Consider the following 16,024-nt stretch of genomic DNA (forward strand, 5'->3'; position numbering starts at 1 on the left):
TCTGAAGGCTAAGGCATAAATATCAGTGTGAGTTCAAGGCCAGGCTGGGGCTACATAGTAAGCTTCAGGCCAGCCTGGACCAAAAAATAAAACTATCTTAAAAATACCAAAAAGCTGCCCAACCAGACCCAGCTAGTTAAATTCAACAAATGGCTGACAATTATCATTAGGTAGATTTACAAGAACACGTTTTATGGGAGAATAAGCATTTATACAGTTGTGTGTGTGTGTGTGTGTGCGTGCGTGTGTGTAGACCTCAGTTTTCAAATTTTCATGCAGGACTTGGTTCAATAGCTATTCTAATAAAAGGAGAAGATATTTTCTAAGATGTAGAACATAGGTATAAGTGGAAAGGAACCAAAGTGTGAACAAATCCAACACAGGGCTGCATAATAAACAGAAACTGTTATGATCTAACACTAATGAGCTTGCAACAAGTATAATGGGGAAGGAAACACCGCTTTTAAATCAACATACCCACAAGAGTACCCCACAAAGCAGCTAAATTCAAAGCATTATCTCCATCCTACTCTCTGACTTACAAATCCTGATCGTAGCTAGTGACTTCAGAGCACTGACATACCCAATTCCTCAGCTATGCTGCTCGCCCTAACTCAGCCTAGGAGAGCAAATCTAAGAACCAAGCCTATACAATATAAACAAGGAATGGTTCTTTTCACTAATATACTTTAAGATTTGTTAACATTTTATAACATAAAATGCTAATTTGATCTTTTGAGATTTTCTAGAAGTTAGCTTTCTTTCTATGGTTTCAACCTGTGACAAAACTTGCAAATTTCAGCATTTTATTAACTTTTCATGATCAGAAACAAATATGTATCCAAAAATCGCAAGTCAGTAAAGTATAAGAAACCCGAAAACTTCGTTTCTACTGAAATTAGCTGTCAGCACTAAGTAGGAAAGAGCAATGACAAAGAGCGAGGGAGCGATCACCACCTTCTTGGCAGAACATGGCCAAGGGTTTGTCTGTCATGGCTGCTACGTGACACAGAGACCCCTTCACTGCTGACACAAATCTACGACATGTATAAAGTAAAGCACAGCTCTACTTTGTAGTGAGTGCATCCTCACTGCCATATAATACTCAGTATTTCCATCGGTCACACTACCTTAGTAAGATTAAAATTAATACTATCAAAGGAATGCAGAGACACCACAGTCAGTAAATGCACAAGCTTGCTGCACAAGGCTGTGAGGTCAGGCCCCAGCACCCAAGTGAAAAGATGAATGTTGTGGCACAGGGGCTTACCGGCCAGCCATTCCAGACAAAGCAAAAAGCCCAGGTACAGAGCTGGGCGTGGTGGCGCACGCCTTTAATCCCAGCACTCAGGAGGCAGAGGCAGGCAGATCGCTGTGAGTTCGAGGCCAGCCTGGTCTACAAAGTGAGTCCAGGATGGCCAAGGTTACACAGAGAAACCCTGTCTCGAAAAACCAAAAAAAAAAAAAAAAAAAAAAAAAAAAAAAAAAGCCCAGGTACAGGGAGAATGATAGGGGGAAACACTCAACAGCAACTTCTGGTCTCCACATATGTACCTCCACGTGCAGATACATAAAACACATAAACTACACACACAAAGGCTATCACTTAATAGTCTGGAGTGTTTCATTATATACATTCTAACATCTATCGTATTTAAAAACAAGTAAAACCTGAAGAGCCTGAAACTAATTTTTTAAATCTATGTGAATTCTGAATTGCTTTTCTATCACTTATCCTGAATTGTTTCATGGTCTGTTGGCTAATATCAAATAGAAAAAAAAAAGCTACCTTGTGTAAGATTCTTAATTATTTAAAACTTAAAAATAGTTTATTCTTTTCTGACTTTTGAAACACAAATTAACATACAATTTCCACATCATCATCATATATATGGTACTTAATTATATTTAAACTTTAATTTTGTTACCCAGAATTACCTTTTATATTCATTTATCTAAGAATCAACTTGGATTTGATCTCTTTCTACCTATCACAAATTAAACTCTAATTGATTTGACATATTTCACAGTAAATGTTTTGAAACAAGTATAGAGAGTCTTATGCAGTGGCACATGCCTATATACCCAAGAAGGTGAGGCAGGAGGATCACCTCAAGTTTAAGGCCAGTCTGTGTTACATAAACAAAGCAAATAAACAAAAAGTAGTAGCAGCAAAATCTACAATTTAAGTTTCATGTTCCCTGTATAAAGTCCATTTGGCTCATTGATTCATTCATTTTAGAAGTTATTATCATTTGTCTTGAAAACTACACACAATTCTGAAAAACAAGTCCAGCATAACAAACTATAAGAAGTTCTATATGTTAATAATAATGGAGTAAAATTAGTTCTACTGTTCCTAGACCAGGATACCCAATTTATAACAAAACACCTAGTTCCACTAGATAGCAATCTTCTTATAGTTGGGTAAAATTAGAACAAGTATCACTGGTGGCAAACAGAGGATGCTAGAAAATGAAGAAATGACAAAAACATAAAAGTAAAATATACAAAAGTGTGTACAAAGACTGGATCAATTGTCATGAAACAGGCACAAACAATATTATACACAAGTCTTCCAATTTGCCTTCCCAAGAACCCTCCCCACTTCTGAATAAAAGAAAAAGATTTGAAACCAAGCCACTGGCAGGCTTTTCCTCCTTGATGTACAAGTGTTTCACAAGAGACAGCTGGCCATTTCTATGTACCAGCATTCTGAATTGAAAACAAATGGAAATAACACAACTGAAAACTCCTCTACTCTACCATGTGAACAGAGGGTTGCTAAGAGAAACTTTACACACTGGAGAATAGGTTTTCATGTCTGACACACAAGGCTTTATGAAAACAATCAGAAGGTGAAATAAGGAGAAAACAGGGTTACTCACCGTGGAGTAGTAACTGTTTCCTTTTCTGTGTGCAGCTTCCCCAGCAGTGCTGGGTAGTTTCCTGGAGGTGCCAAGAGAGGTTAGCTAGCCCTGCCCCTCATTGTATGCACAACACACCCTTTCACACATCAAAGAAATGGTCTCAAGCTCAGGCGGCAAGATTTTTTTTTTTTTTTTTTGGAGTGGACAGTTAGTAAAATTTGAGATCTCAAAGATTGATTTGACTATGGTGTAACAGATCAGAGGAAAGAAGGGGACAAAGTAAAAGAAGTATTCTGAAGTGAAAATGGTGACTCCTCTACCCTGAGTAACCCTGTTTTTAGATGTTAGTTTCTGCATCCTGTGATAGCTGGTTAGACCTAAAAGATTATAACATAAAGTGGACTGAAAAAGGAGAAAACTGAGGATTTCAGGATGAAAGGCAGTGTCCACAGTTCCTGTGGGACAGTGGAAAGACATAACTCACTTTCCCATCTACACAGGCGGTGCTGTGGCAGCAGTGCCTCTTAAAGTCCCAGGAGCAAAGAAGGGAGGGGTTCCATTCTAAGATTCATTCAGCAATGTGCGGCTTCAAGTGTAACTGCTAACACTTGAAGCTGTTTTAAGCTGTATAGAAAACCTTCTTAGCACTATCATGTGTATGCTTTGATGCTCAAAGTTTTGGGGAATTACAGGTATTTAGTGACCCCCACATTGCTGCATCCTTAACTTCTATACTTTGAATGTAGCTTTTTGTATTTGTGTATCACTCATTGCATAGCATTTAAAAAAAAAAAAAAAGTTCTGCACTTAGTAGCCCTAATAGTGGAATTAAAAGCATCACATAAACGCCACTAGAAACAAAGCTACTTAAAGTAAAGTGAGCTTCTGGTTTTCATCACAGTTTTCCAGAGGCCAAATATGATCTCGCCAACAAATACAGAAAGCAGACCCAATACTGAGTCACCTGACACTAAGTGCAACAGAATATGAAACATTTTATATAATCAAAACTTAGATGAAGAATTTAAGTACAAATTGAAAAATATTTCTTGAGTTACTGATAGTTCCCAAAATTGATCTAATGTGGGTTCCCCTCCCACCCTTGGTTTTTTGACATATGATTTCTCTGTGTGGCCCTGGCTGTCCTGGAACTCACTCTGTATACCAGGCTAGAACTCAAGAGATTCTCCTGCCTCTGCCTCCCAAATGCTAGAATTAAAGGCACGCACCACCACCACTATCCTGCTGATCTGGTGTTTTAACACCTGAGACTTTACAATAACACACTCAGCACTATGCTGTACCCTATTCTCTCCACGTGTGGGCATCCCTCCATTCCCTACAGACTAAGAGTCGACCTCAGTGTTTCTGTCCTCTCTCAGCTTTAACCCGCTGACAATTTCTGTGAATTACACTCTATTCATTCTTCACACGCAAAGTGTCACAGGATGGAGCCACTGGTTTACCTTTTTGTTGTTGTTCATATCAATTTATATTTGAGTGATTCTTAACAACTATTTTACTACAGGAAACTAAGCATTTTAGAAGTTTTAAAGGCTATTTTTTAGTTTCGGATTCATTCATCTTCTGCAATAAAAGTGAAAATGATGCACACAGAAAATAAAAGCACATAGTTGTAGTCCACATTTTTGGATAAAGACAATACAAATTATCACTGGAACGATTCTGTTAACTACTTAAAAGCCAATGGAAAGTTGTTTTGGTTTTTGGTTTTTATTCCCACTTAGTAGGTAAGAGCACTGGCTACTTTTTCAGATGACCTGGGTTTGATTACCAGCACACACATGCATGATGGTTCAATGTAGTCTTGTAACTCCAGTTCCATGGAGATCTGATGCCCACACATATAAAATAATAAAGTTTAAAATTTTAAGTTCCTGGTTGGCAGTTTAAATCAATAAGACGTTTCCTTGTTTTTAACTCTAAATAACATAGTTATTATTCTGCATATATATAGAACTCATTTTTTAACATGTAAGTTGTTCTATAATTTTAAAAACTGTATATTCAATGTTTTATATGATTTCACTATATCTTACATTAAAATTTTACTACAAAAGTTAAGGTGCTGTTTCCACTTATCCCTATCTTTTTTTTTTTTTTTTTCTGAGATAGTTTCGCTACGGCCAGCCTCAAATATTTCCAATCTCCCACCTCAGCCTCCAGAATGCTACAATTTCAAGCAGGAGCCATCATGCCTGGCTAAATCTGAAAAATCTGAAGCATAAAACTTTTCAGTCTAAATTCAACTTCTGGTGGAAACTCTGTGAGTAGAACTCAGTGTCAATTCTAGAGCTTAAATAGTACTGTATTATATTATATGGCATGTATTAATATACTCATTTGATTAGTAAAAAGCATCTCATTATGTATATCAAATTGGCTTTCTAATAAGCAAGTGTAGAAATTTTTCTCGAGGGAGAAAGATTGCAACAAAATCTTATTTTGCAGCCCAGGCTGACTTCAAACTTGCAATTCTCCTACCTCAGCCTCTCTGATTCATATGTGAGCCACTGAATCTGGTTTATAAGAAACTTTTGTTATGATGAAAGTTTACTTCAAAAGAGAACACTTAGCCAGGCTTGGTAGCTCACACCTGTAATCCCAATATGCTGGGGGCTTAAGGTAGAAGCGCTGCTGTGAGTTTCAGGCTTTGCCGGGGCTACAGAATGAGACAATCTCAAACAAACAAACAAACAAACAAAAAAACCCAATCAATCAACCAAACAGATAATCCCAGAAATAAAGATAAAGACTTGCTTCAATTCACTATGATAGTGTACATGACAGAGCTATATGCCAAGATGAGCTACAAGGCAAGTGCGGACGCCTCAACTGGACATTTACCATTGTACCTCAACCATCAAAAGACACATTTGAGCTCTTAAACAAATTACTTCATCAAAAAAAGAACCCAACACTTCCTTGTCAACACTTTCTGTAGAGCTCTGACACACCCAATTTATTAAGTAATGAAATAGCACTTTGTGTGCTATACAAGGATTGTTTTTACAATATGGTACAGGATTAAGATCACTGGAGAGAAAAAGCTCAAAGGGCTCTCATTTTTAAAAATATTTGAAAGTTAATCATTCTTAACAAAATGAATATTGGTAAAATTGTTCTTGTATCCAACTACAAAATAGATGAGTTCTTGAAAATCTAAATTTTTTTCAAAGACTCAACAAGTTCTTAAATTTAAAACAGATTTTTCCTTCCTAAAATTAAATTACTATTTCTGCCAGGCGGTGGTGGCGCACGCCTTTAATCCCAACACTTGGGAGGCAGGTGGATCTCTGTGGGTTCGAGGCCAGCCTGGTCTACAAAGTGAGTCCAGGACAGCCACATCTACACAGAGAAACCTTGTCTCGAAAAACCAATAAATAAATAAATAAATAAATAAATAAATAAATAAATAAAGTAATTATATTACTATTTCTAAACTTACCACTCACATTTCAATGATAAGAAATGTTCTTAGGGTGAAATAATAGGCAGTATGTTTTAGAAAATATAACTCCAAATGGCTATATGAAATATGGTCATGCCAGTAAACACTTTTCCTGAAGGTTTTTAATGAAGGGGTGGGGGTGGGGGTGGGGGGGGAGAACCAGCAAATAGATTCTCCCATTCCCAATTTTTAAGAGTGTCTGGCTACTACTCATTTTTTAAAAAAATATAATCTTCATTAGCTTTCTCAGCAATGAGATAGATGCTAGGGGGAATCTGCAATAATGAGCCCAGCCACTATCATGCTAAGCTTACATGTGGTGCTCACTTCATAGCACCCCCCACTTTTCACAGAACCCAGGTGGCAGCACCAACAATAGGTTAAGTGTTCTACATAATGTACCAAAAAGCAACAATGAAGAAACTGTTAGTAAAAACACTCATCTACAGGATACTAAGTCAATGCTAACTGCTGGCAAATAGGGTTTGTTTTATTTGCTTGTTTGATTTTTTTTTTTTAAAGAAGAGTATTAATCTTAAATGAAAACTTCCTAACTGTTGTTTTTACATGACTAAAATCTAAAGATATTCTATCATGTTATCATACGAAAATCTAGATAAAGCTTATAAGAATTTCATAGATGTAACTTATAGCTTAGGTTTTTTTTCTCCCTAAGAACTACAAATATGAAAGGTTAAATAATTCAGAAACAATATCAAGAACAAAAACAGTAGCCCGTGAAGTGAGTAGTCAAATGGCAAAAGAGTAAAACATGTAGGGTTTTTTTTGTTTTTGTTTTTTTTGTTTTTTTTTTTACTTACAAGTTAGTAACTGGCTCTCCTTTCAATGGAGGTAGGAGGTTTCCTGAGCCAATCAAGCAGTTGTGTACTATAGTCAGACTCTGTAGAATATCATCTCTAGACAATACAAAAAATATTGTCATATTATAGAATATACCTAATTCACTTTTAACAAGACTTCTAAAGTCACTGAGAAGACCAAAAACTTTATATTAAATTGTCGTGAACACACAAATATTATCAGTTTACTACCTACTGGCACAACACAAACCTATTTATTGCTAATACTACGCCTACTTACACTTAAACAGGCTTTAAATAATTAATCACAAGTAGAAAATAACTACACTCAGAGAAGGAAGTTTTAGTTTAATATACTAAATACAACAATCACTACCACTAACAAGAAGAAACAATGGGAATCATGTCTGCCTTACTTTAGCTTTTACACATGGAATTGAGAAAAAGAAAAAAATCTAGTTACATATGTGCTTCCAAAGAGCAATTTAGCATACTGTTAGTCAATCAGATTTCTTCCTCCAAGTCTACCCTTACTTATAACTTATTAAAGGTTTCTGGCAGCTGGGAACAGTGGTGCACACCTATAATCCCAGCACTGGGGGAGAGGCAGGTAACTCTCTGTGAGTTAGAGGCCAGCTAAGTATACAAAGTAAGTCCAGGACAGCAGGACTACAAGAGAAACCTTGTCTTGGAGGGTAAAAAAAAAAAAAAAACTATAAAAAATGCCTAATGGACTCATTCTATGTTCAGTAGAGGAATAAAGGCCTTTCTTTTGAAAGAGATCCACCTTACCTATGCTTTCCAAAATAAGTAAGGGAAATTGTAAGGTACAAATGTGTTTTTTCCAAAATACTGGGAGGGTAAGGTGGGAATTAGTTTTTCTATTTAAAATGTTTAGGTGGGCTCAGTGTGGTGGGTATATGCCTTTACTCCCAGCACACAGGAAGCAGAGACAGATGGAGCTTTTGAATTCCAGCCTGGTCTACATGGTGAGATCCTGTCTTAAAATAAAAATAAAACAAGGGGGAGGGGAGAAAATATAAACAAACAATACCAAAAATCAAAAATGTTGGGGCTGAGATTATTAGCACATGACTCTCCGGCATGCATGACTTCCTGAGTTTGATCCCTAGCACTGTATAACCTGGACATGATGGGACATGACTTTAATCTAGCACTTGGGAAGTGGAGGCAGGAGGGTCACAAGTTCAGGGCCATCTTTGGCTAGCCTTTACTATAAGAGGTCTTGTCTCGAAAACCGAAAATAAACAACTAACAACCACAAGAACAGTTTAAATGTTGATAGATTTTGTTACACAGTGTCCAATGTTTTTCTCAGTATATTTAATGCAATTTTTTAAAAACACTGAATATGTTATGTATCATAGGGCTGGAGAGGACTCAGAGATTAAGGGTACTTGTTTCTCTTGCAGGGACCAGGTTCAGTTCCCAGCACCCACATGGTGGCTCATAAGTAACAACTGTGAGTTCTAGGGAATCCAAACCCTTCTTGTGACTTCCATGGTCACTAGGCATGCACACAGTATAAACATGTAGGCAAAACACTCATACACATAAAATAAACCTTTAAAAGAAGATTTTTAAAAGAGGAAATATATCCATCAGACACAAAGGTTGGGGAGGGGGTCAGGCATGGTAGCACATGCCTTTAATCCCAGCACTCAAGGAGGCAGAGGCAGGTGGATCGCTGTGAGTTTGAGGCCAGCCTGGTCTACAAAGTGAGTCCAGGACAGGCAAGGCTACACAGAGAAACCCTATCTCAAAAAACCAACCAAACAAACAAACGTTGGGGAGGCACTGAGGTTTAAAAGGTACTAACCTAGACATTTCACGTTCTCCATCCCCACAACACTGGAGTTTGGTGAGCTCAGGTTGAAGAAAGCAGTCTAACAAATAGAAGGCGAAAGAGACTTCCTCTGAAGAAGGAACATGCCACTGGATCCCCAGATTCCACAAATCTCCAGGCTTACCCCAGTCCTAAAAAAGAGAAGCTTTTCATTAAGTGGTAAAGTTGGAGAAAAACATGTATATATGATATTGCTAAAAATAGACACATAAATAATAAGCCAATATATGCAAAAGAGACTCATGAAAATATCATTATTCCTTTATTATTACTCCTGAATGTCTCCCTAAAAGTCATTTAATGTGCATTTATTGTAGGAGAGAAAGCAAGTTTAGATGAAACTAGATAGTTTAAGGACTAAAATTATGTATAACTATTGAGGTTATATACGACCACTGTAGAAAGGTAGGAAACTACCCAGGCATGGTGACGCACATCAGCTATCACAGCACAGGAGCAGCTGACACAAGACAATCACCACTTCCAGGCCAGCCTAGGCTATATTATATAGCAGGAAGGAAGGATAGATTTAGCTCCATGACAAGTTAAAAAGCACAAGGCTAATACATTTCTATAACGGTTTTAAACAATGTACTTTAATATAAAGAACTGGGGCTGGAGGGATAGCTCATCAGCTAAGAGCACCGAATACTCTTCCAGAGAATAAGGGTTTGATTCCAGCACCTATATGGTGGCTCATAATTCAGGGGATCAAATGCCCCCTTCTAGTTTTTGTGGGCACATATATGGTTCACACATAAACTCCAACACTCAATAAAAAAAATTTTAAAATTTAAATGGACATTACATTTTTAGGCACAGCAAGGAAAAACACCTCAATTATTTAGAACAAAGACCCCAATATATTCTTTAACCCTAAATGACTTAAAATGCTTGCCTTGATAGGGAAGTACTCAGACGGTAGCTTGTCAAAGCCTCCGGGAACACTGCAGTACTCTGTGGGGTAGATAAGTGTGGTAGAGCGGAGAAGATGATGCAGAAGGTTGCAAGACAGTGTGTAGCCCTGTTTACAGGTCAGGTGTAGGGTTCGCTGGAGAATCTTCACAAGCTCCTCCCTGTAGAGAAGTAACTTCTTCCCATCCACACGAGTAATCTGAAAGGAAAGGGGAGAAAGAAAAAAAAAAATACTCGAAGGCACTTGATTTTAAGTCTTGAATACGTAATTCAAGGCTCATTCAATATTGGACAATGTTCCTGTAAATGTCTTCAACTCATTTTAAAAGTGTCATTTTTCACTATACATTAGTAATTAATTTTTAAAAATAAAAACAGTGTTTTCTAATCTTATGCTTTCATATGCCAAAGTAACATCCCTTTCAAAATAATCAACATTTCTTTAAGGAACAAAATGCAAAATGTGTGTATTTAAATTTCTAAACTATCTCATAAAGAAAACTCAAGTTTGACTGGTGACCAAATTTTTAATGCAAAAGATTTCCAAGAGTCAGGCTTAGTGGTACACACCTTCAACCCCAGCGTCAGACCTGACCTGGACCACATAGTGACAACTCCTCCTCTCAAACAAAAACAAAAACAAAAAACCCCAAGACATTTAAAAAAAAAAAAAAAAACACGCCAAATCTGAAAACTGAATAACTGATATGTTGTTCATCTTTAACAGAAAGGTAGACTGGGAACATTTCCATCTCCTTGACAACGACACACTTTGAACTATCCTATCTCATCCTTCTAAAGCTAGAGCCTAGCCTGATGGTGATGCCTATAAATCCAGCACTCAGGAGGCCAAGAAAGAAAGATTACCACGAGTTCTTACATTAGAAATATGAGACCTAGTCTCATTAAAACAACAATAAATCCCCAGATGTCTGACTTTTCATATGCTTTATGCCAGTCAACAAAACAAAACAAAAACAAAGACTAAACTCTAGAAGAAAGCATTTAAATGCTCACAGTACCTCAGACAGAAGCTGGAGGCTCCACAGCAACTCTTTGTCTAGCTCTTCTTCATTCAGTACATCATCGTCTAAAATGGCAAAAGAGCATCAGGAAAGAATCACATGAATCCACTGGATATTTTTGTTAAAATATTTCTATTTTATATTCCTAATAGTTCAAAAAATCTTTCAGAAAGAAAGACTTAAGGTGAAGTCACTACAAAAAGAAGTGGAAATCTATTTTTAAGGAAATCTCTGGTGCCTTTGATCCCAGCACTTGGGAGGGAAAGACAGGCAGATCTCTGTGAGTTAGAGGGCCATTTGGTCTACAAAGCAAGTCCAGAATAGCCAGGGTTTGTTACACAGAGAGACCCTGTCTCAAAAAAACAAAAAAACAACAACAACAACAACAAAATTCAACTAAACAACCAACCGACCAAACAAGACAGACAACAAACTAACCAAGACTTCTGATAACTGACATCTCTTTTTAAAAGGCTGGATTTTCAAAGTAGCTCCTAATAGCTGTTTCATGAAAATATTAATTCAATATGGCATGACTTCAAAGTTACTTACCAACCTGGATGTACACTGTGTGTGTGTGTGTGGAAGGGGGATATATGGGTACACACTTGTAATCCCAGCACTTGGGAGGCAGAGCAGGTGGATCTCTGTGAGTTCCCAGGACAGTGAGGGCTACATAGAGACCCTTTCTCAAAAAAATTAAAGTAATAAAATATAAATGCTATATAGAGTACACCCCCCAAAAAAAAAACCCTATTGACATTAACAGAGTTCTAGGAATGAAGAAAAACTTTATTGAAAATTACACAGAATGATAAGGTTTTCTTTTTTGTGACTTACTCATTGTAAGCTGAGTTATGACACCATAGCAGTGGGGAACAAATAGCTTCAGGGATTCTTCTGGGCAGCACTGAAAATCAATTTGTATAAATAAGGTGTCGTTTTTTAAAAGTAAATACTTAAGAGTCATAAAATATGAAGTAGCCCTATTTCCACTAGCCAAAAGCAGTATGTCTTAATAACAATTATGAAATAACCATACACCCCATCACCCAATAAGGCTGAATACAAGACAGAATGTTTGAGCCCAACCTGAGCTAAAGCAAGAAACAATATCTAAACAAAAATCAAAATGCAACAAAACCTACTTTAACAGCAGCACGGCACATGTCTGCCACCATGCGGCCTGCAACTCTTGTTTCAAATATATGTGAAACAGAAAAGTTAAAGACCTTCTGAAGGGCCACCTGTTGATACAGAAGAAATGAAAACACTAAATCAGCATAATTCTTTAGAAATTAGTCATCTTGGGGAACACTAAAGAAAATAATAAACTATTCCAACATAACTAAGAAGTAAAAATTTAACCATCAATTACATTCAGATCTAAAAACAGTCTGGATTATTATAACTTAAACAAAACACTTGAGGGAGCTAACAGGACAGCTCAGCAAGTAAAGGTGATTGCCACCTTTACCTGAGTTTTAGCCTCAGAACCTGCATCATAGAAAGAGAGGACAGACTGCCATATGCGGTCTCCATGTGCACAGTGGCATTTACACCCACATACACAGAAGAGAGGGAGAAGAGGTAAGGAAGGAAACAGTAAAAAAACAAGCAAAAACCACTTGAAGAGCAAGAGTTTCCTTGAAATACAAGTGCTATGTTCAATTACAGCAAATGGAACCCAAATTCAGTTTATTAACTTTGTTGTATGGTTAATACAATAGAACAGAAAACATTCTGAATATCTGTTTCTTAAAATCTGTCATCCTGACAAGTCTCAACTATAAATAACTACATCTAATTTAAAGGACTGAAACATGCCTAATATAGAGGCTTACATCTATAAACCCAGCAAGTATAGAGGCTTACATCTATAAGGCCAGCAAGTATGAAACTGAGACACAAGGATCATTGTCTATTGAGAGTAGCCTGGGACACATAGCAAGTTCCTGGCTAGCCTGGGGTACACAACCAAGACCTGTAACAAAAATAAAACAAAACTCCAAAAGACTTGAAGCAGTCTATTTAATTTTACAATGAGGTCACAAAATCTTAACCTACATGAAGGAATAAATTAACAAATACCAAAAGCTAAAAATAAGTCTTGTCTAGTAATAGACAGTTTATGTTCACTTTATATTCTTTTTGTTCCTGAGTCTTTGTGTTTTGTTTTTTGTTTGTTGATTTGTTTGTTTGAGACAGAGTCTCATGCAGCCAGGCTGGCTTGAGGATAACCTGAATTCATCTATTTCCTCCCTCCTCTCAAATGCTGGAGCAAAAGCAGGGCATAGCAGCTCATGCCTTTAATCCCACCACTGAGAACGCAGAAGCAGGAAGGTCTGTTAAGTTATGGGGCAACCTGGTCTACATAGTAGGTTCCAGAATAGCCAGAGCCACATAGTGAGACCCTGTCTCAAAAAAAAAAACAAAAAACAAAACAACAACAACAACAACAAAAAAAACCAAAGGCCAGGACAAGTGTATATTACTATACCTGACCTATACTCATATATTCCTAGTAACTATTATAGGTAGGTGTAGTTTGTTCTTTCGTTTAGTTTTTTGTTTTTGTTTTCCGAGACAGGGTTTCTCTGTGTGTAGCCCTGGCTGTCCTGGAACTTGCTTTGTAGACGAGGCTGGCCTCAAACTCACAGAGATCTGCCTGCCTCTGCCTCCTAAGTGCTGGGATTACAGGAGTGTGCCACCATGCCCGACAATACACCTTAGGTTTTAATCAGGATGAACATGTTAAATGTTAATTAATCTTGAAGGGAGAAAAAAATAGTAGTTATTTTAAACACCATATACCTAGAGGTATGAGCCTCTGTCAGGTGAATGGATGTTTATGCCTTAAAAGGAAAGCACTTCTGATTTATCATAAGATTACTGTACCAAGGGTTTAGATTCTATTTTATGTAATATGTAATTTCCAAAAACTTCTCTCATCAATCAAATTATAAATTTAAAAAATACAGTCAATATCAAGCCAGGTGACACTCCCCTATAAACTGAGCACTTGAGAGAAAGGTGAAAAATAGCAAGTTCAAGTGCTATCTGTGCCACAAAGCAAATGTTTACAAGTGCCCTGAAAGAACTTGTACCATCACATCGTCCTCATCGACTGAGAAACTGATGGTCCTTACAGTGTGTTTTTGTTTATAGGCACTAAATACTATAACTCATTAACACTAATCCCAAAGTCAGCAATAACTCATGCTTGTTCAAGCTTACCTAATTCAATTACTATTCAGGAAGCACACCTCTCATATGCCTAGAAACATTAGAACTCATTCATTATATTTCAGTTTTAAATTGCGAAGTCACCAAAGTAAACCTTAAAAATGCAAAGTATGTATTACTAAGTAGATCACTTAAAAACCATTTGTGGCTCCACGTGACCTGTATGAGAGATGTGTGGCAAGGAATAGACTCTCTTTATCCCTTCACACACACACAATGAATTCTACAAGTAAGCAAGCTGTAGTTACTTTACCGTGAGGACTAACAAGGTTTTTAAACTTTCATTTGAGTATAAAGGATAAACTGGTAATACACACTTAAAATGGAGCTGACAATGCAAAAACATTAAACAAAAAGATTGGAATTACTTTTTGTAGTAATGTTCTCTTACCATAAATATTTCTTTGGAACATTGTGTGAGGATTGTACTAAATGTAGAAGACAAACCTAATTCAACCAAACTCTCCAAATGAGTCATTTTCTCTGTTTCTGTCTCTTCCCTTGTTTGCTCCAGCGTGCTACTTTCTATTAGTCCAAAGCATCTAAACAATCCAAACAAAGCATATTTTAAGAACAAAAAAAATTGGTGACAGTGAGGTAAACCTCCATTGTTATTACTATTCAAGACACATCTACTCAATTTCTTTATGACTCATAAATGGACTGTCCTTTTTACTTCACAGTACTAGCTTCAGCTTTGGGTAAAATCTAAATAAAAGGTTACAGCACAGAAATAAACTAGTTTCTAGCTAACCTCCCCCTTAAAGCTACCTGAGAAAAGACAGGACTGAGTTATCAGCTTACCTGTCCATAAATTGTAAGACGAAATCCTCAAATTCAGCGGTGGCCGAACAAAGTTCTTTTTCTATCTATAATATTGTAATGTAGGAAAAAATTACAAATATGCTTAATTTTCCCCCTCTGAACTCATGAAATTCAATTATAACCTAACACTCAAATCTGATGCAAGTTTTGTTAGATGTGGTCATAAACACCATAACCATACATATCAAGTCAGAGCCATTTCACTACTTCATTTGGACCAAGGCAACCAACTTTGTTATCAATTCCAGTTTTGTAATGCTGTAAAGGACAGCACTGTACTACTTCATATCCAAATGGTGCAAGTAACAACATGCTTACAGGAAAGAGAGCACCTGACAACCTCAGGACACTGCTTTCACAACAGAGGGTGGGGTGGGCTGGTGCTACTAGTGTCTAGGAGAGCAGGACACGCACACCAGTAACTAGTCCGCAATGGAGGGACAACCTCCCATAACAAAGAACTACCTGGTTCACAGGTGTCCCTGCTGAGACACTATGTATATCTTAGGTTCTTGGCATCCAGCTGGGAGCACTGCAGATTTAATTGCCATGTTGGTTTTCTGTGGTCAAAGGCTCTAATTTTAGTTTCAGTGGCATTCGATTTTCTTTTTTAATTGTATGTGTGTATGAACATTTGCCATACATGAGGAGGTCAGAGAACAACTTTATAGTCACTTCTTTGCTTCCATCTTTTGTCTTTTGAGACAGGGTTTCTCTGTGTAGCTTTGGACTCTCTTTGTAGACCAGGCTGTCCTCAAACTCACAGAGATCCACCTGCCTCTTCCTCCCTTTGTGCCAGGATTACGCTGTGTGCCACCACGCTCGGCTGAGACAGGGTCTTGATATGTAATATAGGTTTGCCTTGAACTAACTCATGATCCTCTTGTCTCAGTTTTCTGAACACTGTGATTGCTAGTGTGTGTCACACCAGCTTCCCTATCCTTTTAGTAATTGTACTTTCTAGAACCTATCTGAAACTGGTT

General features: G+C 37.2%; 1 protein-coding gene across 1 annotated transcript in view; it reads right to left on the reverse strand.

The window, feature by feature from the left end:
* Positions 1-16,024, reverse strand: part of Psme4 (proteasome activator subunit 4) — a 105,594-nt gene that overhangs the window by 46,473 nt on the left and 43,097 nt on the right. Inside the window, exons 13-20 of the mRNA XM_051170250.1 lie at positions 15,021-15,085; positions 14,608-14,758; positions 12,119-12,217; positions 11,811-11,880; positions 10,968-11,035; positions 9,929-10,144; positions 9,004-9,161; positions 7,164-7,259 (exon numbers count right to left, since the gene is read on the reverse strand). Coding sequence (XP_051026207.1) covers positions 7,164-7,259; positions 9,004-9,161; positions 9,929-10,144; positions 10,968-11,035; positions 11,811-11,880; positions 12,119-12,217; positions 14,608-14,758; positions 15,021-15,085 — 923 coding nt within the window. The remainder of the gene's footprint in view (positions 1-7,163; positions 7,260-9,003; positions 9,162-9,928; positions 10,145-10,967; positions 11,036-11,810; positions 11,881-12,118; positions 12,218-14,607; positions 14,759-15,020; positions 15,086-16,024) is intronic.

This window comes from Acomys russatus, chromosome 28 (assembly GCF_903995435.1).
Source record: "Acomys russatus chromosome 28, mAcoRus1.1, whole genome shotgun sequence".
NCBI lineage: Eukaryota > Metazoa > Chordata > Mammalia > Rodentia > Muridae > Acomys > Acomys russatus.